General features: G+C 40.1%; 1 protein-coding gene across 3 annotated transcripts in view; it reads right to left on the bottom strand.

The window, feature by feature from the left end:
• The window catches only part of nectin3b (nectin cell adhesion molecule 3b), a 30936-nt gene extending 8574 nt beyond the window's left edge, over positions 1 to 22362 (bottom strand). For 2 of the 3 annotated variants that reach the window (XM_074611499.1, XM_074611500.1), the window contains exons 1-5: positions 22149 to 22362; positions 12093 to 12440; positions 11215 to 11514; positions 9752 to 9869; positions 8115 to 8266 (exon numbers count right to left, since the gene is read on the bottom strand). In XM_074611499.1, coding sequence (XP_074467600.1) covers positions 8115 to 8266; positions 9752 to 9869; positions 11215 to 11514; positions 12093 to 12440; positions 22149 to 22227 — 997 coding nt within the window. In that variant the 5' untranslated portion in view covers positions 22228 to 22362. Of the gene's footprint in view, positions 1 to 17; positions 4956 to 8114; positions 8267 to 9751; positions 9870 to 11214; positions 11515 to 12092; positions 12441 to 22148 lie in introns of those variants that run through there. The other variant, XM_074611498.1, reaches the window with a different exon arrangement.
• Between the last annotated feature and the right edge of the window lie 985 nt (positions 22363 to 23347).

Raw genomic sequence — 23347 nt, 5'->3', positions numbered from 1 at the left:
CCTCCAGAGAGACGAACTCACAGGTGCTAAGGTGCTTTATTGAACTAAAGTATCTCAAAAAGATTGACAAAATAATGCTCCACTGTTGTCACGGACATAAATATTTTTTTTCTTTCCAGAAACTTACATTTTTCTTCTGTATATACAAAAAAAAAAAAACATGACCACAAGGTGCTTTTCATTGACAATGTGAGACAGAGGTTAAATTCTTCACCCCTTTGAACAACAGTGATTCTACAGAAACCAAAACCCCTGACGGATACCTGTGAAGTCGAGATGCCCTAACTAATTTTACATCAAAATTCATTCAAGCGTTGTCTTTTTTGTGTGTGTTTTAATGCCTCTAGGTTTGCAAATATACTGCGTCATTAACTGTCATGGTGACGGGCAGAAAAGTGAATATGGCACTAAGGAGTCCTCTAACACACAGTATGCAGAAAACAAAAAAGGCAACAAATAAATCTCAGAGCAACAAAACAGGATCTTACATCCATAAGTAAACAATAATAAGAAAACACTTCTTCTAGGTATCTAAGGCACTAGTTGTATTTCTCAACCCAAAGTGAAGGACATTTCTCAAGGTAAAGATATTGATGACTGATCTTTATACAGTCATCAAAATCAAAATGCCACACAGTACAAAAGAACTTCATTAATCCAGGTGCAGGGCTGCAAGCAAAAATAGTATATTGATTAGTGGAATTTCCGTCTTAGTGCATAGAAGCATAGAAGGGGTTAGGCTGCTGTGCTTCCTGTTATTCTCTGCATCTATGTGAAAGAGACCAGAAAGGCAGAATGAATATGCGTCAGCAGCACCCCCACCCTCAAAAACCTTACTTCTAATTCAACAACAATCTAAATGAGGTTTTGTGGTTCACAAATTGCCAACTGTACACTTCATTTTGGGCACTCCCATTTCAAGGGTCAGTTCACTCAAATTACAAAGAAACATGTTCTCACTTACATGTAGCGGTATCTATAATGTAGACAGGTTTTGGATTAACCCAGGTTTTGAGATTTTCTCAGATTTCGACCTCCACCCCAATATGTCCTTTTCACAGCAGCTATTTTGACATGTCATCGCAGGGTAAACACAGGTGTAATTAATAACATGAATTATGGCCCTGTTCCATTTAGGTGGAACAGGGCCTACGGTCCGCCCCCCCTCATATTAAATGTTAGCTCTGTTCGCACTTGTTGCCATTGTTTGCGCTGTAAGCACCGTTAGCTGCTAGCCGTTGACTCAGACATCTCCGTGTTCAGAACCGTGTGCAGGCAGGCAAATTTTGGCTGTATGGGTTGCAACTGCTGCGGTAGTGGGCCGGTCACACTTCGCAATAATTCGAAGAACGCTTGCAGCAACCTGCTGAGACCAAAACAGTCATCTTTTTCTAGATCTGGGCACAAAAATGATCGATTGCAGGTATTGTTCGACTGGAAAAGTTTCGGTACTACTTGGTACTGGGTTGTTTCGGTTGATAACATAAAAGGTATCAAGTACCGATGCCCGGCTCTACACCTGTGTTTACCCTGCTGTGTTTGTGGAGCTCATGGCATTGAAACATTGCATTAAAGACATTTTACAGCAACATCACTTTACAGAAACATTTCTCTGGTTACTTTGGGTGATCCACAATGTAGACGTTTTTTCATTGGAGCCACATTCTACCAAAGAAAAGTGTGTTCTGTAGATTAGAGTGTTTTACGCAACAGATATCTGCACACCACTAGAGGTAAGTGAGGAATTATGGTAATATAATCGGAGTGAACTGAAACTTAAGGTACTTATTAAAATGGGATGCTTCTGTCTATGGAAATAAATTAGTTCTGGTGTACTGCTGACAACAGTTGAAACAACATGGACTGCAGTATGGGGGGCATCTCCTCTGTTTGCAAGTTAAAGTGGCACATTATCAAATCTCACTATGAGAATTGCAGCCTACTCACTGCACAAAATTCACATCCTGACAAATAATTAGTGAGGGGCTCATAACAATATAACTAATTCCCATTTTGACGACTGTTACTGTAATATTAAAGTGGCCTAAAGCATCTTTTCACTTCTATTTCAGGCTACAAGACCCTGTTTACAACAGTGATACGCTAGTCATTTATATAAGCTTATAATCAGCTACTCAGCAATACTTATGTGAGACTGTCATCATATTTATACATACAAGTTAAACAAATATTTGGCATCTGGCATCAAATATTGTATAGGTGACCATACTACTAAAGTTGGCATGTATTCACAAACACTAGTGTACATGAAAGAAAGTGTTGGATCTCCTCCATGCTGTCTGGTAAATAGGTGCATGTGCCAAAACGATTTTATCTGTGTGTATCTGATCACGTACAAAAACTGAAATTTATCTTTAAATCTATAGTAAGTTTATCTAAGTTTGACACCTGAACTACTGGGGCTCCATAGCCCAATGACACTGACATGTAAAACACTTTCTCTTCAGTTCGATCACAGTACTTGGTACGTCCCGCAACGTTTGAGTCTTGTTTAGCAATAAAATGTGGCTGGTTACAAATTAATACAGATTTAACTGGATATCCAGATGGAAATCCTTTTTTAGAAAAAAAAAAAAGGATAGGGTGTATTATTATGTAGATACTCAAAAGGATAATTCTGAATGATTTAATGATCAGTGCAACAAAATATTGCCTGTTCCATCTGGCGAGTAAGCGCTGTACTGTGGCTTTGATAACCACAGGCGACAGTGATGGCACATCCATCACAGAAGACCTGATTTGTCTACATAATGTGTATCTTACTGTGGTAATACTGGTAGTAATAACAAATGCTTGGTTAAAAAAACAAAACAACAATTGGTGAACATAATTAGTGCGCAGTCACACACACACGGATAAGCAACAATAAGCCTATTAATGCCTCAGATTGTGACACAGTCGTGTCTTTTTCTACAGATTACACAGAGTAGTGAAATTAGTCCGTCGGTGGTTATTTGTGGTCGGGTGTGCTGGCTGCACTCTTGAATGACTTCTTTGTGTAACAAAATACTTTGGGTCTGAGAGGCCAGCGTATGGTGGCTGCCATGCTGTAACCTGCTTTCAACAATGCCCCTGCTGATAGCACTCTTGAATTTCCAAGAGGCCTGGGTTGGTGCCAGTGTGCAAACCCATCCATAACCATCTGGTAGACAACAGGAGAATGTGTTTGTGGCTAAATGAAGATGACATCCAGCTCTTCCCCAACTCAATATATCACACAAATGTTAAACAGAAATAATATTATTCCAGCTCATCTAGACTTGCAGAATTTTGTAGCATATTTGCATATCAAGGCTCGACTGTTTGATAAACCCAGTCTGTTGTTTCAGTGGACTATGCCTCATTCATGCAGCCATCCCTCCATCCCTCCCTCCTGGGGATAAAAGATGAGCAGAGGACATACAGTAGAAATGCTCTTAAGGTTCCCACTCTGGGCCATCAGTTTTAAAGAACGTCAGTGGTCAAGACCTCAACCTTACAAGTCTCCCCTCATGGTAAGTTACATAAAGGGTAGACATTTTTAGTAGAAAACAAAGGATGTGGCTGTCCATTATAAAGTTTTGCAAAAGGCAGTGCAATACGTTTTATGACTATGAATCAGTGTGTAGAGGTCAGTCATGAAGTTATTCTGATTTCTCAGTGGGATAAATCCTTTTTTTAAATTAGCCTATATGCCTCTACTGTGTCCTACCGAGTTTTAGGAAAATGACCTGTGCTCCTCTGAATTTTATGGATTCACTTCCAGGCATGGGTTCTGTACCATTCCTGAATATCAGCCAATCATATTCAGAGGTCTTTTAAACAAATCAGTGTAACCAATATCAACACATACAAATACAAATGAGCAAGTGTCACACAGCCCGAGAAGGCTGATTTTGTGGAAACAAACAAAAAAACTTTCTTCAAAGACAACTACATGTGATCTGCAAGCCCCCAGGGCCTCAACTCAACTAAAGACAGATTAGTAACACTAAATTAATTGGCAGTCCATGTAGTAAGGCAGAGACAGCACATACATCATGATCTTTAGTTAGTCTCTACACACACAAACTAGTGACATGCCGACTTCTGTAGGCATGTAGATGTTGACTGTCAAAGTGGCTGTGCAGTCCACATCAAGAACAGAAACATTATGTCTCAAGTGTCGACCAGGACGCTTGAACAAAACAAGGGAACTACAGAATTGAGATTAGTAGAAGTGTTCGATAAATGAAACCTTCTGATTTCCGTCGTATCTCTGCTCCTGCAGGACCAGGTAACTTGTCAAACATACCACTCCCTACGTGAGATGACAGATCCGTCTGTGTGAGAGACATAGTCACCCTCGGGCCCGCTATCGTAGCAGTCATCTGACAGGTAGGGTGAGCCGTTTCCCTGCGGTTTCGGCGAATGAGGGTATGTGGCACATCTGGCCTGTCGTGGACTAGAATACTGTGTGTGTTCACGGTGGTGATTCTGCTGATGGCTGTGTTGACTGCTCTCCCTCATTGCCCTAGTGTAGCCATTAGAGGGATACTCCTCTCCGTTGTAGTTGCTATGGTGACGACGGTCACGCTCCTGTTTGAGCTGGCGGTCGCCCCACTCCTCTCGGTCGTGGTCCTGATGGTTGGAGCTGCTGCCAGCCTTGGTAGGGTGGAGCTCATGCTGCGTGGGGGCTTTCTGGAGGTCATTGGGGCCCAGGTACTGCTTGGTGTAGTAGTTCCCGTGGAAAGTTTGCTGTTTCCGTAGGTAACACACGCCAACCAGAGACAGCAGAAGTAGCAGGAACAAGGCCCCGCCCACTGCCCCACCCACTATGGAACCAAGATTACTCTCAGGTAGGGCTTCAAGTGTGGGGGAGCTGAGTAGAACATGCCCCTTATCATCGACTAATGTGGAGGAGGCAGAGCCAGTTAGGACAGGAGCAGTAATGGTGGAAGGCATGGTGGGAGGATCTAATGGAGGGAAGGAGGGTGAGAGGGGAGTAGAGTGTGGAGGGGAGAGATGAACAGACAGAGAAGCAGAGAATGTCAATGCCAACTACATCAGCATTTTACTAAGTAGGGATAGTTTGACATCAACTAAACTACCACACATACTAAACTATGGAGTATGCTTGCAGCAGCCTCAGGTTTGCATTGCCAATTCCTCATAGCATAGTGGGTGCAGTGTTTGATTATTAAACAACGATTGGTAAGTAAAACATAAAAAAATTATTTGGTATAATGGGCTGACACATTAGATGGTGGACAATTGAGAACGTTTTTCACGAGCAGGGTCTGAACATCACTTCCATCTATAAGGCAAAGAAACTCTGTGTCAGACAACCCCTCATCCAATCTACTTCACACGTGGCCGGTGTATTGCTGGGGACCCGAGGGAATGCTTTTTCGAATTTGGTTATGGGCGGGGCTTCAGGGCTTTGCAGAATTAAATGAGCATGTCATCCACAGCGGGCAGATCCAGGCTCATTAGTTTACCTTTGTGTGCTGGATCCTGGATATGTTCTGTTAACGCTACACATGGATGCTGGATAACATTACAACCAAACTTTTCTTCACTTTCGCATATCTCAAGAACTGTTCATGTCGAATGTGGTGCAATGTGGCCGGACAGTGGAGCTTTAACAATGAACTTTACGTTTTGGGCTGTAACTTTTGAACCGTAAGTCAATAGTTGGAAACAAAATTAATTTTTTTCTGGATTTTGTGGGTCGAGACGAACCTATCCATATAAGCCACGCCCATTTGCGTCTCGACTGATTTTCCGGCATTTTGTATTGCGTCCAAATCAGATCTTTTGCTACTACTCCTACAAATTTTGAGCAAACGTCACCAAATTTGGTAAAGAACATCTCTGGACCAAGCCGACCAAAGGCACTTCTTTGGACTGTCGAAGTTCCATACAATTTGCCATAGCAAACATAAGAAGGGCTGATATTACAAAAAATTTCATATCTCCTGATCGCTTTGTGACATTGCGACCACATTTGGTGGACATATGTAGATATGATGTCTGAGTGACTATGACATATTTGGTGCCATTTGGTCAATAGGTCACGCTGTAACAGCACAAACTAACTATAAAGGAAGGAATCTCTGTCTGTCCGTGTATGTATGTATGACTGCCCTTTGCATATCTCGAGAACTAATCAACCTCACACTTGGCGGGTACATGCAGCCATAACGCGGTTCTCGACAACGCTGCAAGCAGCACTTCTGGAGGCCAAGCATTTGGCCTGTCTAGGACGGGCACACCCTCTGAATGGGCACTGCACTAGTTAAAATAAAGAGCCCAAGTACAAGAAACCGCACCACATCCCTGGCAAGGTTTTTCAAATTGTCACCACACCGTATAGTAGTGTTTAATATTTGCCTAACCCTGTTAGTTTTATGTCAATTCAGTTTCAGGTGTATTGTAGCAATGGCCAGGGATGTTTTTCACCACCACCAGCCGTAACAGTTAAAGAGCACAGCTTTGTGCAAGGTGAGCAATTTATTTTTGGCTTTGTTGGCAGAAGAGCTTTTGGCTGTGTACCTAACTCCCATAAACTCCCTGATTTCTGCAAATGACAGAGTATATAATCCCAATTTAAAATCACATAAAGGATTGTTGGTGACTGAAACCACTTAAACAAGATTTTCTTAACCTTGTGGTCAGGATGCTAGGGTCAAAATATACAGATGGAGTTATAGGTGATAAGACTCACATATTGTTATGTGTTTCACAAATTCAACAAATAAAGTAAATTGGATTATATATCAACATTTCTATTAAGATACTCATTGGGTGACCGAAAGACTAGAAACTCCTGTGCACTATAATGCAATCCAACACAACAGTCATGATTAATATTACCTTTGTGAAAGTCATTGCAGTTTTATTTGTTGTTGACACTGACTCAAAGAGGCATTCATTCAACTACATTCAAATGTTGTAATCATGCAGGCTGAACACAACACACAACTGCTTTTAGAAAGGCACACCAAATAATTTCATGCAATTTCCTGACTATGTTGTTACCAATTTTAAAAAGTGAATAACCAAATTATTTTGTATATTGCATGCTTAAATCGCCTCAGAATATGCATTTAGGACATGCCATCATTAGAACACCAAACTTAAAATGTACTGGATTGAGGCGATACCCACAAAACACAGAAAAGCCAAAAGCCACAATCAGAGGGAGCTGAAGTAATGGAAAAAATCTGAGTCTAAAAGCTTTAATGGTGCTGCAAAATTGCTTTGCCACTTTAAACTCAGTGCCAGGCCAGATGTGAGGAAAAGATTCACATCTGAGAGATGACATGAAGGTTTGTAGCCTCCAAGTATGTGAATCGTACAACTCCATGCAGAGGCAGTCAACTGACACATGTGAGCACACCCACAGCAACACATACAACGAAGGGCACACCAACATGTGTAAGCTTGCGCACACCCGTACAGGTCCTCTCAAAGGAAAATGAAATATGGATGATAAATAATAAATAGGAGTTGAAAAGATCTAGTTAATGTTTTATGAATCTGGGACATCATCTCACAGTAAGGCTGCAGGCTTTTGCCTCTTACTGCATGACACATGCAGAAATAAAAGAAACACAGAAAGGGAGCGAGAGAGATGTGAAAGAAAATCACATCATAATCAGAACTTCATTCAGGAAGAGAGCTTCCACAGACAAGACAGATTTTTTGTGAAACCAGAGGAACATGCTCATCAAACACAACAGAGACGTACTTAGATGCCAAGCCAAGAGGACAGAGCAGGAGCAGCGCACTGTGGTCAGAAGAGGCCTTAAATATTTGCAGCTGTTTCGCCCAGGAACTCCCCTTATGAACATCTGGAGACCTAATGTTAATCAAGGCTAATCAGCATGCAATTAAGACTAAATGTAAAGGTCAAATATCATCAGTGCCAACACACTTTAGCATGGGTGAATGCTTGGTAGACTGTCAGTATGTAGAGAATGGGTGAGAGTGATACAGTGTCACATTTCAGCTTGAAGGACAATGTCACAGGCAGTGATACCCTCTATGACGCGAGTGCATGCAGTGTTTCCTATGGGAAGAGAAGGCAATAGGAGTCAGCTGTGTTCCGGTGTGTATACTCAGCTCACCTTGTATTAGAATGCGCACATCCCGACTGCGGAGGTTGATGTCATTGGCAACCTCACACCTGTAAACTCCAGAGTCATTCCGCTGGAGGGGACGCAGGAAGAGCAAAGTGCTGTTCATTATTTCCACCCCTTCTGGCATCTCTCTGTCCAATCTATGATGCACAAGAGACGCAAACATTTAGACACACAAACCTACAACAACTATCCTGTTATGTAACCTTGCACATGTGACATTTTATGTGGAAAATATAATAAATGATGACTTGAAGGTTTTGAATGAGTGAAAGATATTTCAAAATATTTGAAAAGTTATGCTAACATTACTCTTCAGTTGCTAATATCCGATTTAGCCTTCAGAAGTTTAAAAACTGCATTTTAGGTTTACTGAGCTAACCACAAGCTGCAACTCAGTGTTTTGGGCAGAAACCTTAGCTAAGGCAAGCTCAAAAATGAAGGAATACTCTACTAAAAGCTACAAGAGATGTAGGCTCTGAGAACATTTTTAAATGACAGCTGAAAACCTATTTATTTAATTTGGCTTATAATTAGTATCATTCTTATTTTTCTTATTTTAAACTATTTTTTATTACTCTTAATGGTCCGTGTTTTTTTTTTTATTTCACTTAGGTATTTTGTAGGGCTATAAGTTGTTAATCGCATGATTGTCCATTGCGTTGCGTTGAACAAAATGTAAAAAAACAACTGTTTATTGTCTAATTTTATTGTTTATCTGCTCTTTCATTTAATGTGTCACAAATTTATATATATTATTATATTTATTTGTTTTGTAAAGCACTTTCAGATATATCTCTTCTATAAAAAATGCTTTATAAATAAAGTTGTTGTTATTATTACTATGAAAGAAAACAATGAATCTTACTTAAAGTGTCAGTAGGCAGTATATTTTTGGCATCATTGGGCAAAAAATCCATAATAACCTTTCAGCATATTGTAATTCAAGTGTTCTGAGAGATAATAGACTTCTGCTCCTCATCATGGATCTGTTTTCAGGCTTTAAAAAAAATCTAGCCCGTGACGAAAGACTTTGACCAATCACAGGTCATTTCAGAGAGAGCGAGCGTTTCTATTGGCTGTGCTCCGGTCATGCGACCGGTGCTTGGCGTTCCTTCAAGAGATTTCAACATGGCTGCGGGGTCACAAACTTTCTAATTTTACTGCTAAACCCTGCAATACAAGATGATTCTGAAAACGTTTGAGGTGAGAAATAGGCATTAACGTAACATAATATTGGTTCATATTTTTCATCAGCGCTGCCTAGTTTGACCGTTTGATCGGAGTTTGCGAGTGATTGACAGCCGGCTCTCAAAGACAGCAGATGGACAGTAGATCCCAGATCAGCACTGTTTGGTTGTTTTCCTCTGGTCTGTGAAATCTCGCATATGCCGTTAGGAGCACCGGAGGACACAGAGGCACATGATTTCTTTCAGGTTACCCGTTTCATGGACTACTGTCAGGATATAGCGACCGTTTTATAAAAATATTTTTTTTAAAATCATATTTGCTCCAATCTTGCCTACTTCAGCTTTAAGTGTTTTTGGAAAAAAGCTTATGGCCTGTTGGGTCAATTTTAATTTTAAGAGTTAAATTAGGAAAACTCAAAAGGAAGATACACACACCTGATCCATCTGAAGTGATTAGCCGGTGGGTTTGCGTTAGCTTTGCACGTCATTTGAACATTTTCCCGACCCACGAACCAGTCTCCATCATAACCCACAACGGAGATATCAGGAGCAACTAAAGAGAGAGGGAATAAATACATAAATAAATAAATACATTTGAAATATCACAACAAATTGGCCAGAAACCTAAGAAAACAGTGTTCAACTGCACACACTGACCATTTCGACTCTGTTTAATCATAGCCTTTAGCTATAACAAGGAACAGTACCTGGTATACATCAAGGTCATTTTTACTAAATTAAAAATATATCTGCTGTGTTGTATTGATAGTTCTGACAGAGGCTCTGTGCCGTTATGACCGTTTGCCTAGTTTGTGTGCAGCCTTATATAGAGTCTGAGGTCAGTCATGGCCTCGAGACGTGAGCCTGTATCCTCCAAATATGCACTAAGGTGTTTCGTAATCTATAAAGTCAAAAGCATAGTACCGTGTACAAAGAAGCCAGCAGTCATGACTCACATTTAATGACGGTAACCAAATCATCAACACTATTCCCCAACTGTGGGCCTAGTTATGTATACAGTTATCTATAAAATGTCAACTATTCTTAGTCTTTTTTCACTGTACTATATATTGAATAAGCATAAAGCTTTTGTAGCCGCCGTCTGACACAAAACAGTCAGTCAGACCAAAGTTAAATGCATCTGTCAAACAAAAAAGATTCTGAAGGAGGTCATTTTACCCCTTCCACGAGTCTATTTGCAGCTGCTATGCAGACACCCATTTGTGCCCCACAAAGTACAGATATACTGTATGTGCTCTAACCTCTATGGGGGCTTACTGACAAAAAACATTTTCCCTTTTGACAGTTTAGGGGCACACACGGACATGTGCTGACATAGAAAAATAAATACAAAAATACAGCTTTTGAAAAAGAAAAATCAAGGAAAACATCAAGGGCAGCCTTTCTTAAACCATAATTAATACCTGTAAGGAGCCTGCATGGACTGTCCTTGATTTCATCTCTGTCAATTCAGCTGTTTTCAAAAGTGAATTGTTGTTGAAGTGCTTCAAATAAATCAAACGTCAAGACTGACAAGGCCAGTCATCATCAACTGACTGCTGTTGGAATTCAAATACGCCTGTACTTTCTGCTAAATACAGTGTTAAACTGTTCAAGGAAAGTAAAGGAAGCGAGCACGGTAATTGCTGCTATACTTGCCCCCCTTCAATTGACAGATGGGAGTCTTCACTTTGACTTCAAAAATTCACTCCATTTTATAGTGTAGTCTCTACAGCAGCCTTTAATCTACTCACTTTCGGCCTGCAAGTTTATTCTAGCTTTAAAAATACCTAATGAAAGTCTTATAGCAGGACAGAATCAATATCAACAAATGCACTTTAAGGCCCTCTTTCAGCTGTTAATATGTTACCCCAAATAGCCACTCATAAGGCACCCACACTGCACATTGAGCTGGTAGGGGATCCTGAAGTCACTCTGCAGAGCCGGGTGGCGGACCACACAGGTGAGTGTGTGGCCCTGGACGTGACGTGTGGGCTGCCAGAGGTAGCTCACTTGTGTGCTGGTCGTGCCGTTGGCTTCGTCAAATAGCTGCACTTCTGACTGGCCAAAAAGGTTGGACTCCCAGGACACCTCAGCAGAGGGCCGGGCCCGCTCAGCAATACAGGTGGCCACCACAGTGTCGTTGCCGCCATCGATCAGGGCAGAAGAACCTGCAGACACGTAGACTTTCGGCTCCACTGTGATTCAGAGAGTGAGCAAAGATAAGTGGAGAAAAAAAAAGGTTTGCACATTAGAGTTTCAAGAACCTTCTGAGGTTATTTTACTGAGTGAATTACAGCGTTTGAATGGTTTACATTACATTTCTGTTTTATCAATATCAGTTTTCTTTTACCACATTCTCTCAATTTATGTCATTCCACTACAACACACTGTTTGTGTGTCAGCAGTGACAACCTGTGATGATACAACCCAAGGTTCAGAAGGGCGTACTTTCTTTTTAAGTTATTTTTTGGGGGCATTTTTAAGCATTTACTCATAGGACAGTGGATAGAGTGTTGGAAAGGGGGAGAGAGAGAAATGACATGCGGAAAGGACCACAGGCCGGATTCGAACCCGGGTCCACCGCTGCTAGGACTGAGCCTTGGCGATACATGGGCGCTCGCTCTACCGACTGAGCTAACCAGCCGCCCTGAAGGGCGTACTTTCAAAGCCACAAGGTTGATGAGGTAAATCAACTGTTTCAGCTGTAGTTGAATATTACCTACATGACTTGTTACACAGAAGAACTTACATGCGTGTAAATATACATACTTACCGAGTACATTGACAGTAGTGGAGGCTTGAGTGTTTCCCAGAGGAAATGTGGCAACCTTACAGGTGTAGATCCCGACGTCGGAGAAGCCCACGTTTCCCAGGACAATGGTGGCATCGTGTGAGGAGGGGGAGCGAAAATACAAGCGATGGATGAACTCTGGAGGGATGGAGATGCCATATCGTGGATTGTAGACAGCCACTGTGACAGAGCCTGAAGGCAGACGGCGCTCCCAGGAACTCTGAGTAAGAGTAAGGTTTGCGCCCACCTCCACCCTGCACTCTAATGTCACATTCTTCCCCAGCACGGCGTTCACCCTCTGAGGCACCACCACCTGACTGCCGCACACACCTGCCAAAGAGACACACAAAAACAAGACTTTAACCCCATACAATCATGTTCATATGCAAACAGGTTTGGATAATCATATATCATTAATCAAAATAGTTGGAAGTTAAAAGCACTTAAGCTTCGGCTACACCTTTGATTGCTAAAACTTCTTTAAAATGTATTACTCCCACTTCTTTAGAAGCATAATCTTTTAAGCCTTATTAGCACTGTAATGGTTAATTTGTACTTATCCAGATCCCATCCTTCAAAGTGAGAAATCCATTGCTGGCAAAAAAGTAAATCTTACTGTTGAATGTTTATAAGCTATCTTAAGACCTTTAAAAGAAATTGAGAATCTACATGACTGCTAGTCTTTTATTAAATACTGAGCAATGAAGGAACACTTTTATCCTTACAAATAAAGAGTTTTGAGACCAATACTTTTAAATGACACAAGTGAATAAATTCCACCTTGTGCAGACATTAGAATTGAAACAATTAGTCGATTAATAGAAAATACATCTAATAATTACATTTCCAAATCGATTAGTAATTGCAGTTGTTTAATGACAACACTTCTCGATTAATCATTGGGTCTATAAAATGGCTTTAACATTCAGTTTTCTGTCTTAGAAAACCATGGAATCAGTGAATTTTGGCATTTTTGATTAAAAATGACAAACGATAACTTCATTATCAAAACTGTTACTGATCATTTTCTATCGATCGACTAACCAATTAATCAACTAATTGTTACAGCTTTAGTTAAAGCTTCTCAAATGTTAAGATTAAAGCTGCAACAATTAATTGATTAATCAGTTAGTTGTCATCTATTAAATTAATCGCCAACTATTTTGATAATCGTTTAATCGGTTTGAGTACTTTTTTAAGCATAAAAAGTAAAAAATTCCTTAGATTCCAGCTTGTGTGTGTGTGTGTGTGTGTGTGAGAATATTTTCTGGTTTCTTTACTCCTCTATGACAGTAAACTGAATATCTTTGAGTTGTGAACAAAACAAGACATTTGAGGACGTCATCTTGGGCTTTGGGAAACACTGATCGAACCATTTTTATAGACCAACCAACTAATCGATTAGTCAAGAACATAATCGATAGATTAATCGAGAATGAAGATAATCTTTAGTTGCAGCCCTAGATTTCCTGTTTTCCTTTGTTTTATATCATTCTAAATTGAAAATCTCTGGGTTCTGGCGAGGTCGAAATAAACACATCCAAAAATGGTACTTTGGGCTCACAGAACTTATGTCAGAACTTTTATTTTGACATTTCATAGACTTAACGATCAATTGATTAATCTAAAAATAATTGAAATATCAATCCATGATGAACGCGACGTTGCTTGTAATCGATATGGCAGACAATTCGCTTTTCTGGTTGACAAGAAATACATTACTTTATTCTACTCAATGGCACAAATTACATTTTCTATTTAAAAATGTCAGAGGGGATTATCAGAGTGGACGAGTCATTAATCTAATAGTGAGTGACAAATCAAGAATACCATGATAGCATCGGTGAGTGAAGAGTATTTTCGGTGCAACCTCTGACGTCAGTCGTTAAAACAGAGTTCCGTACCATCTGACATCTGTGGGTATCAGACTGGAATCAAAGCTTGATACCACCACAGCAGGCGTTTGGCTTTTCAACAAATACACAGCTGACTGACTGATCCATTGATGAATTTGTTTTGTCTTTATAGCTTTCCTCCTCCTGACCTGAATTCAGGAATTAAAAGCAGGCTGTCTGTATGTCCTTTTTCCAAATATAACTACCCCATGCACTCTGTCACCTGCACTTGTCAGAAATGTGGCATGCCTCAAAAGCAGAGAGCTCAACGTCATGTTGAGGAAAGTCAAAGGGATATGAAGAGAACAGACTGAAACCGGCAGGAAAACGAAGGGGAAGAGATATGCAAACACGACAATGACATCATCGCTGAGAGAAGAAAAAGAGGGCTGTGAGTGAGGAGAGGCGAGAGCAAAGTCACGTATGAAACACAACTGACAGAGGAAATGTAGCACCAGAATTCAAGTAAAGAAAAAAACAGGAATTTACGTTACTGATTTAGAAAAGACAATATAGCACTGCTAGACTGCCAAAGCCCTCAACCAGATCACTAATTGCAACAAGCTGGCAGCGGGAAGACATCATCATAAATCAAAACCTTCTGCGCTGCTTGGCAACTGACTCCAAATATTCTATTGTTGTTTTGCCAATAACAGCTCCGTCTCTGGCCAATCTCCCTCTAAAAAAGGCCATGTCCTCAAATATTAGTACTGTGGAAGGAAATTTCCCTATCCCTAAAGTATGACGTAGAAATGTCTATTTTTTGTCTTCTGATTTATTTTTTTCTGGCATTGGAATTGAGTTTGAATTTGTGAGAACACTGTACTTAGTTGACAGTACTTTATTTTATTTCCATTATGTTTAATTTTCCTGTTACAGGTTTAGATGTTAATAACAAGGTTAGTTATTAGGGAATCCAGATAATGACAAAAGAAAATCCTGATTGGTCATTTGTCAAATTGGAGGATGAATATTGTAAATTATGTCATATTGTAAATATTTATTGGCCCAGAATGGGCTGTAAATAAATATCTAAAAATGGAAGCCAAATGTTCAATTGTGGATATCAAATCTTGATAGCATATTTTTTTTTCAGAGTATGTACTGCTCATACAGAGAAAAGGCAGCAGATATCAGTGCAACAGTGGGGAGATGTTCTGCTGTGGAAGCACTATTCCTGAATTTATGCTATTTAGGGCTATGCATGAGTTTCAATTCACACTAAAACACACACACACTTTTGTTTGCATTCCTCCTGTTCATACAGGCCAATAGGACATCCCCTCCTAATGTGCTTCCAATGGAAGTGATGGGGACAAAATCAACAGTCCTCGTTCTGTGCAAAAATGCATTCCAAACTTTAGCTGAAACTAATATGAGAGTTCAGCAGTCTGAGTTAGTCAAATCAACTTAGTATCATCCAAAGTAGCAGTCCTTTTAGTACTGAATTCCCTCTGTGTTTCACAGTGTCACTGGCCAATTTCACAGTGTCACAGAGGAAACAGAAATAGGGTATTCTGTACTTCAAAGACTGCAACTTTGGATGATACCCACTTGATTTGGCTAACTCAAGACTGCTGAAGCAAATAAACTTTATTTTGGCACACAACAAGAACTGTGGATTTTGTTCCCATCACGACTATTGAAAGGAAAGGATCTTTTAATGGATTGTATGAGCAGATGACAGCAAAGAAAAACAGTTTCAATGTTTAGTATATATGAGCACCTGACTTTTGTTATAAAACAGACTTGAAAAAATGTGAAGCAATCCTTTAATCCAAAAGACAAGTCAACCTTAATTCTAAGCCATGATAAGCTTTCATTTCCACTGGTGAATCCAATACAATACGCTCAGATGGTCTAAGTTTTTATATATAGCAGATTGAAACTAATCAAAACTGGATGCTTGGTTGCATGTGGCATCCTGCATCATTGACTATGAATTAGATATTGTTTGAGTAAGAAATCTGGGTTAAAAAGTATTTGGGTTAACAAACCCTTTGTAAATTCAGATTCTGTTAGCAAATGTTTTTCAAACTCTTGCATCACATTTCTTCAAAGTATTTATTCACATAAATTAGTCATAATCTGCACTACAAAACAGCAATGTTTTTACTTGCATATTACTGGGAGTTCATCATTAGTGTTAAGTTGCTTGCAAAGCTGTGCTGGCTGCCATCTGGAGCAAGTCTCTCTCAATCAAACCAAACTAGTGAGGTTGAATGAATGAGTCACCAGTTAAACAGCCATGCTAAAAGACATGGAGGCTTTCCTTCCTGAAATAGAATAGAATATTCCCATATCCCACATGTCGCACTACACACAGTTTACAACTACAGATGCACTGATACCGATATTGGATCGGATATCGGACCAATCTAAAAAAGCTGGATCGGGTATCGATGACAATGAGGCCGATCTATTCAGTTCAATTCAATTCTCTGTTTTTATAATATATACACTGGTATTTTAATTCCTGTTTAAGTTTTGATCAAATGCATTTAAAAAGTTTAAACTTGAATTGTAATTCCAGTTAATCTTGATGATTTGTTTACCAAGTTGCTGGTGTAGGATTTAACATTTTAGTGCAATTCAGCAAATGCATATCTATTAGGGGTGGAACGGTTCGCAAAATTCACGGTTCGGTTCATATCACGGTTTTGGGGTTGCGGTTTTCAGTTCGGTTCGGCACATTTATGTTACAGCAAGGAGGTCAATTTCTGATTTCAACATGCTTTTCATTTATTATGCAAAAATAAGTTAACAAATGTTTGTCTTAACAAAAGTATGGCTTACATAAGGAACATAAACACTTCTTCATTGTCAAATCTTAATTGAAAGAATAGGTCTTCTAAAGTAATTAGTATAAACAAAAAATGCAGCTTTGTTATTTTCAAATAAATATGATGAAATTATAAACTAAGGCCATACATTGAAGCATGAGCTCAACCAGAACTATGCTGAAAAGCATAGCTTTTTATCTCCCACTCATTGAATACTGGCTCATTGGTCATAATTCTTACTATAACAGTAAAGGCACTGAAATACTAACATATTGTCAATGAGAAACAATAAATTACAAAAATAAAATCACAAATGTCTGTAATGTAAATGTAATGTTCCATCTTAAGGTTGTTGGTAAATCCTCAACTGCTGCTTATGCTAGTTTATACAGGGCAGGCACAACAGACTAAAATTCACACGTGAAGGCTCACGCACTTTGATCATATGCTTTAATTCTGTATAGTTTACGATCGAGTGTGGTCGTATATGCAGCGATAAACACTCTTATAGCCTTGTCCTCATATAAACCTGACTTCAGTTGAACAGTGTTAGCGTACAGTTTGACACAAATCGTTGTCAGTTTAGCTTGACTATCATGAGCTACTGGGCGCTACAGCGCTACTACCATTCCTGGTGCGCTGCCAAAACTTTCTGGGTAAAACTCGCACTCCAGAGTTTCTGTTCCGCGCGTGCGAGTAGTAGACCTAACAGCTGTTTTGGTACCGGCGAACCGAAAGGATGTCGCGGACCGAACGGAACGGTTCGGGTCAAATACACAAACCGCTCCACCCCTAATATCTATGTATTTATTTTAGGGATTTTGAAAATTTTCTTTACCGATAACCGACCCTCGTTAACCGATTATAAACCGTTAACCGACAAGACATTTGTCTCGCATGTAGCGGTGCGCCAGCTGCAGTGTATGAGCACAACAGACAGTCCCCAGTTCACCCGTCCTGGAGCGTTAACTTAGCAGCCACGGTGCACTGATTCATGGAGAGACCTTCGTCTGGTCAGCCAACATTACTGCCAAGCAGGTGAAATATAGAGTGATATTGTGGTTTTAGCTGATGTGTGTCGCCTCACTGTTTTGAGCGATGCTCGTTCATTGCTATTTAGAGCAAGCAAGCGCGAGCCCGATGCTGACTTTCGTTGACTTAATGGCCACAGGTTAACAAGTTAACAAGCAATTTCTGATTCTTACAAACAGTCCCTTTAAGCCTGATGTTGCCTTACACATAAAAGAATGATCCCAGTCACATCCACACAGTGAGGCATACAGCTTATTAATTAAACACTGGTATTGGATCGGTACTCTGTATCGGAGGATACCCAAAGCCATGGTATCAATATTGGCATCGGGACTGAAAAAGTTGGATCGGTGCATCTCGATTTACAACTTCCTTCAAAGAGGAGTGAAACTGCTCTGAACATAAATAGGATAGTCTCAAGCTAATGTTTGATATTGTTTAGTTGCTCCCCCAAATGGAGTATCCTCCATACATCAAGTGATCAAGTAAGGAGGCAGAGCACTAAAAACACATTTAAATAAACTAGTTCTTAATTTCACATACTGTGCATGTCGCCACAAATGCTTCATGACAAGGTACTCAACGGGCACTTCTCAAAAACATTAATTAGGAAACAAATATATAAATCACACAAGTGTAAACAGGGACACAGTAAAATATGAATGCATAGTATTTGCCCTCCTACTTCAACAAAAATTCAATATAACATAGTATAAAGTGTTACACCTGAACCCAGATGGCAGCTACTGTATAATATACTGTAAGTGAGCCTCTGTCTCAAGTAGTAAACCAATTTTATGACGTATGTCATGATAAGACTAGATAGCAAGAATAACAAGAGTAAGAGGAAAGACAGCAGCATTTTTCCTGCACTGAATATGCAATGGTAGAGGTATAGCGACTGTATAAAATTTTTATTGGTGACATGACGACAACCTTACATAAGCGTGCCCTCGTTTTCTCCAACTCAGAATAAAAAAATGATGAGAATAGGGGCAAAGTCTATCTGATCTTATATGCAGTCTATCTTGACATAGCAATAATAATGTTTTCTCTCTTCTTCTTGTGCTTTCAGAGACAAAGAAGAGAAACTACTTCAAGTTCTTGCAATCCTTATATCCTCAAAGAGAGCAGTCACTGTAGACACTTTCAGTTTGGTTTGCAAATGCAACACAATGTGTCTCATTCACTCACACACACTAGAAAACAGATTATAGATATCCTGGCATCAAGGACACATTGCTCCCTGGGGACACTCTGCTGCTCGTTCTCACTTTAGTCAATATTACCTTCACATGCACCACTTATGTGGGAGCAAGTGTATTAATATGTGTGTCTTGCCAGAGGGCAGCATGTCTTGTTAAAAGTGGAAATCAGAACATAAATGGTGATGATGTTAAGGTGGAAGTGGCAGAGCCAGCTGTGCAGAGCAGGACAAAGAAGGGTTGAATGACCGGTTGAACCGAAAATCATTTAGTCGCAAAATTGAGCCCAGTGTTGCTCTTTTCCAATGAAAGTAGCTAGCAGCATTACCTGCTAACTAGCTCCAAAAGTCCCTAAATCTAGAGGGAAAGTCGCCAAGTGGGCAACACTGACGGTCCGTTGCTTCAGGCCTCCATCCAAAGCTAGCAGCTTGTGAAAGACTCCGGTGACGAGCAATGAGTGCACGGGCAGAGTGGGACTCATTCTCTTGAACGGAAGAAGGAAAATAACTCTGGATTTGGCTATTAGTGCTTTTTACAACTTTTAGGACGTAATGATTTAAATAAGGGCTATTGAAGTGTTCATACTGGGAAGTTTGTTTACATAAAAAAAAAATTATGTATTTTATTTAAAAATTATCCACTGAGTTACGGACATCTCTTTCCCAATGTAAGTCTATGGGAAAAAGTATTTTTGGGCCCAATGGCATCACGTGATGGACACTGAAGTTGTAGTACCACCGTTTGGCCACTACAAATATTTGCTTCAAAGTCTGGCGCTCTTCCTGGGGGCTTGAGGTAGGTAGGTAGGTAGCCTCATACCATGGTTTTCAGCCCAAATTAAATGATTGGACGGGTTTATTACAGTCCTGCGACAGCCACAGATACCAGATTTTTCCCCCTTTTTTTGTCAGTGCATTTGATTCATTAGAATTTCAACTAATATAACAAAAGATTTTTCTCAAATCCTTACCAACCCTGCCTTTAAATCTGAATCTATTCTGCATTCAAAAAAGGCACAAGCCCTCATTTAAATGTACAGCCAACTTAAACAGAAGGTAGACAAATGGGCACCTGTCTCTGCTCCTCAACTTGAACTCTCTGAAGGAAGTAAACCGTCTGTTTAGGAATCGACTTTGGGATCCTGGTAATAAAATGACAGAACATGGAGTACATTACTAATGCGATAGAGGGTCTGGGTCACTCTGCTTGTGTCTCACGACAAGTCTTTAACAAAAGTCACAGATCCGTCCATGGGTTCAGTCTTAGTATAGTAGACCAGAGCTTCTCTTCTCTGCACACTGTCCAGTGGCCTAATTGCAAGAGACGCCTACTACAACATAAACAGTGGTATAGTGCATGTGCCATATAAATACTTATTTTTCATAGGGCAATGGATAGAGCTACTGATGAGACAATGATGTAAAATACTGCTCTAATGTGATTATGTCTAAGGTATGAAGCCCATTTTTGCTATCCTACATACATGTCAGTTTTATAGCTAGAATACAGCCAATATGTTGAGTTAGAAAGTTATCAGCCACTTTACCACTCACATCCCACATACACACACACACACTCTACGCATTGGCTCTGCTCCAACCGGCTCTAGTGAGGGCCATTCGCGTTTTCGCATTGGCCTGTGTACATATAGCTCTTGAATACGCTTGGCACACAGGAGAGGCTTCAATTGGTTGCAATCTCACCGCTAGATACAGCCAGATCCTACACACTGTTCCTTTAACCGTAAAATTTAGAAGGGATGCACCGATCCAACTTTTTCAGTCCTGATACCGATATCGATACATGGGCTTTGGGTATCGGCTGATACAGAGTACAGATCCAATACTAGTGGTTAATTAATAAGCTGTATGCCTCACTGTGTGGAAGTGACTGGGATCATTCTGTTATATGTAAGGCAACATCAGGCTTGACTTAAACATCGCTTTCCTAACTTTGTAAAACTAAATGTAACAGATAAATACATAGATATACAGTAACTTTATTTAATTGTTCTTTATTATTAAAATAATAAATCGTACACCAGCAACTTGGCAAAAAAAAGGTGTAAACCTTTTAAATGCAAAACAAATCGGTCAAACCTTAAACAGGAAAACCAGAATATAATGTATATAGTTATGAACATAACTGAATTGAATAGATGAATTTCATTTTCCCAAACAAGGTATTTTGTTCAGGGAGTCTTTAGCCTGGTTTTATATATTTATATATAAACAAAACAAGTTTCTTCATTATTAATACAAAATATTAACATCAAACTTTTGTTACTTTTTGTGGGGGAAAGTTAGTTAGTATTGAAAAGCTGCCTGTGGGCAATACATCTTATCATACATTTTCCACTGGTTTCTTTTAGAAACATAATGCGCTAACGTGAGAGTAGATATGAGGCCAGTCTGGAGCCAGAGTTGGAGCTAAACTGTAGTATCCCTGCTGTTTGAATTTTTACAGCAGCAACACAGCACTGGGCACAAAGTTGTCGTGTTTCAGGGTGGAGTTAGTAAACTGCCCACCCCTTAATTAAACCATAATGAGCTCCACTGCGGGCACATGGTGTCTGACCCTCATCCTCAACCTGGGAGGTGCTGACATTTAGCATCGTCTTCCCTGATGACACGAATATGAGTTCCTCAACATTTTGCAAAAGCAGCCGGCGTGACACATATAATAGCACCGTGTTATTTTAAAGCAAATGTTTCTGGAGCTAATATGGCTGCCACTGAATGTGCAATGACCCAAGTGTAGGTTGGGTAACGGTATAGATAAGTGGATATCATTGCCTGTGCTCTTCGGCGGTTTCCATGGACTGTTTCTATGGCAGCCTAGGCTCGCACCATCATCCGCGGCGGTGGCGCCGGCTAGCTCCCACTCCGAAGCGTTCAGGTGAACTTGTAACCAAGTTTCCTTTGGTCTTTGAATGACACCTGCTAAACTTGATCAACTTGCAACTTCACACGCCCCACGCTTAAAGCACGCGGTGGTTAGCTGGTGTGGACGACTCGCTCGCTGACATTTCTGCATGATGCGCGAGACAGTCGGCTCTTTCAGAAAACTTCTGTGTAACGTCAGTAGAACAAATAAAACTGCCGCTCAAAATCCCTGACTCACCTGTAATACTGCACAAAAGGTGAAATAATGCGACCCTGCCCCACTGTCCGAGGTAACTCCGGGGATAAGACGGGAACATTTTCAAAAACAGTGCCGTCTCCTGCTAGAGGACCCGAGCGTCGGCTGCATGCCAATTTAACGCTATGTGCTGAACAGTGGAACCTCCTCAGCAACAACTCCGAACTGCATGGGGACTGTACCATCTACTCAGCACGGAGCGGGGGGGCCGGGAGCTCACCTGACAATGGAAGTAAACGGTCATTTGTCGAGATCCTACAGCAACATCCCCCTGGAGGAATGAACCATTAGTATACACATTACGTCATCTCTGTTGATAACCCGACATACATTGATTGATCAAATCACTTTATTCTCCTCTGTCTTTGATGGTTACTCACTGAAAATACATCTACATGGTTTTACAGCTGCAATAAAGGATATATATTTGGTCTGTTTTGTCTGCCATTCAGCAGGAGGTTTTGAAATTATTTAACAGATTCCAATTAAATTAGGTTAAAAGTTAGGCCAGTTCATCAAGAAGAACTGATTAAATTCTGGTGAAAATCAGGCCATCATGTGAGCATTTAAAAAGCAGTATTTTCCCTTATAATTCTCTTTGAAGTGTAGAAACACATTTTTCCACATTGCTTGGCCTATATATAGGCCTAGGTGGTCCAACCCATAGACTGCATTCTCTTCCATTTTGAATTTTTGGCAATTTTTCACCACTTCTTTAACTTTCACCAATGTTCAAAAAATTTGGCACATAACACATTTGACTGACCTTGTTATTCCATACTATTTTCCTGTAAGACAGAAACACGTTGTCATTTTTCTTACTTGAATGTGTCAGTACCTGAACCCATATTCAGATAAAATTTGCCCTCTTCGACTCTGAGCAATCTTTCGAATTTCTATAGCATTTTGCCTACAGGTGGCGCTATAGCAACAAGCATGAATGGGGGATGTAATTATAATAACGTCAATGGCTGTGTGACATTTAGTTTTTCCAGTTACAGAGCTCACATTGATGGTTCTAATGATGGTTATTACTTCCACCCGTGTTTGTTCTCCTTAGAGAAGTAAAAATGTCAGCACACCATTCATCTGGGTAGGAGTTCCTAGAGAAAAATCACAACATTTATATCCCTGTAGGAAATTGCTGTGCAACAGTTGCAATATAAAGTGGGAAGAGTGCA

Source organism: Sebastes fasciatus, chromosome 16 (assembly GCF_043250625.1).
Source record: "Sebastes fasciatus isolate fSebFas1 chromosome 16, fSebFas1.pri, whole genome shotgun sequence".
NCBI lineage: Eukaryota > Metazoa > Chordata > Actinopteri > Perciformes > Sebastidae > Sebastes > Sebastes fasciatus.
This window is presented reverse-complemented; position numbering and strand designations above follow the sequence as displayed.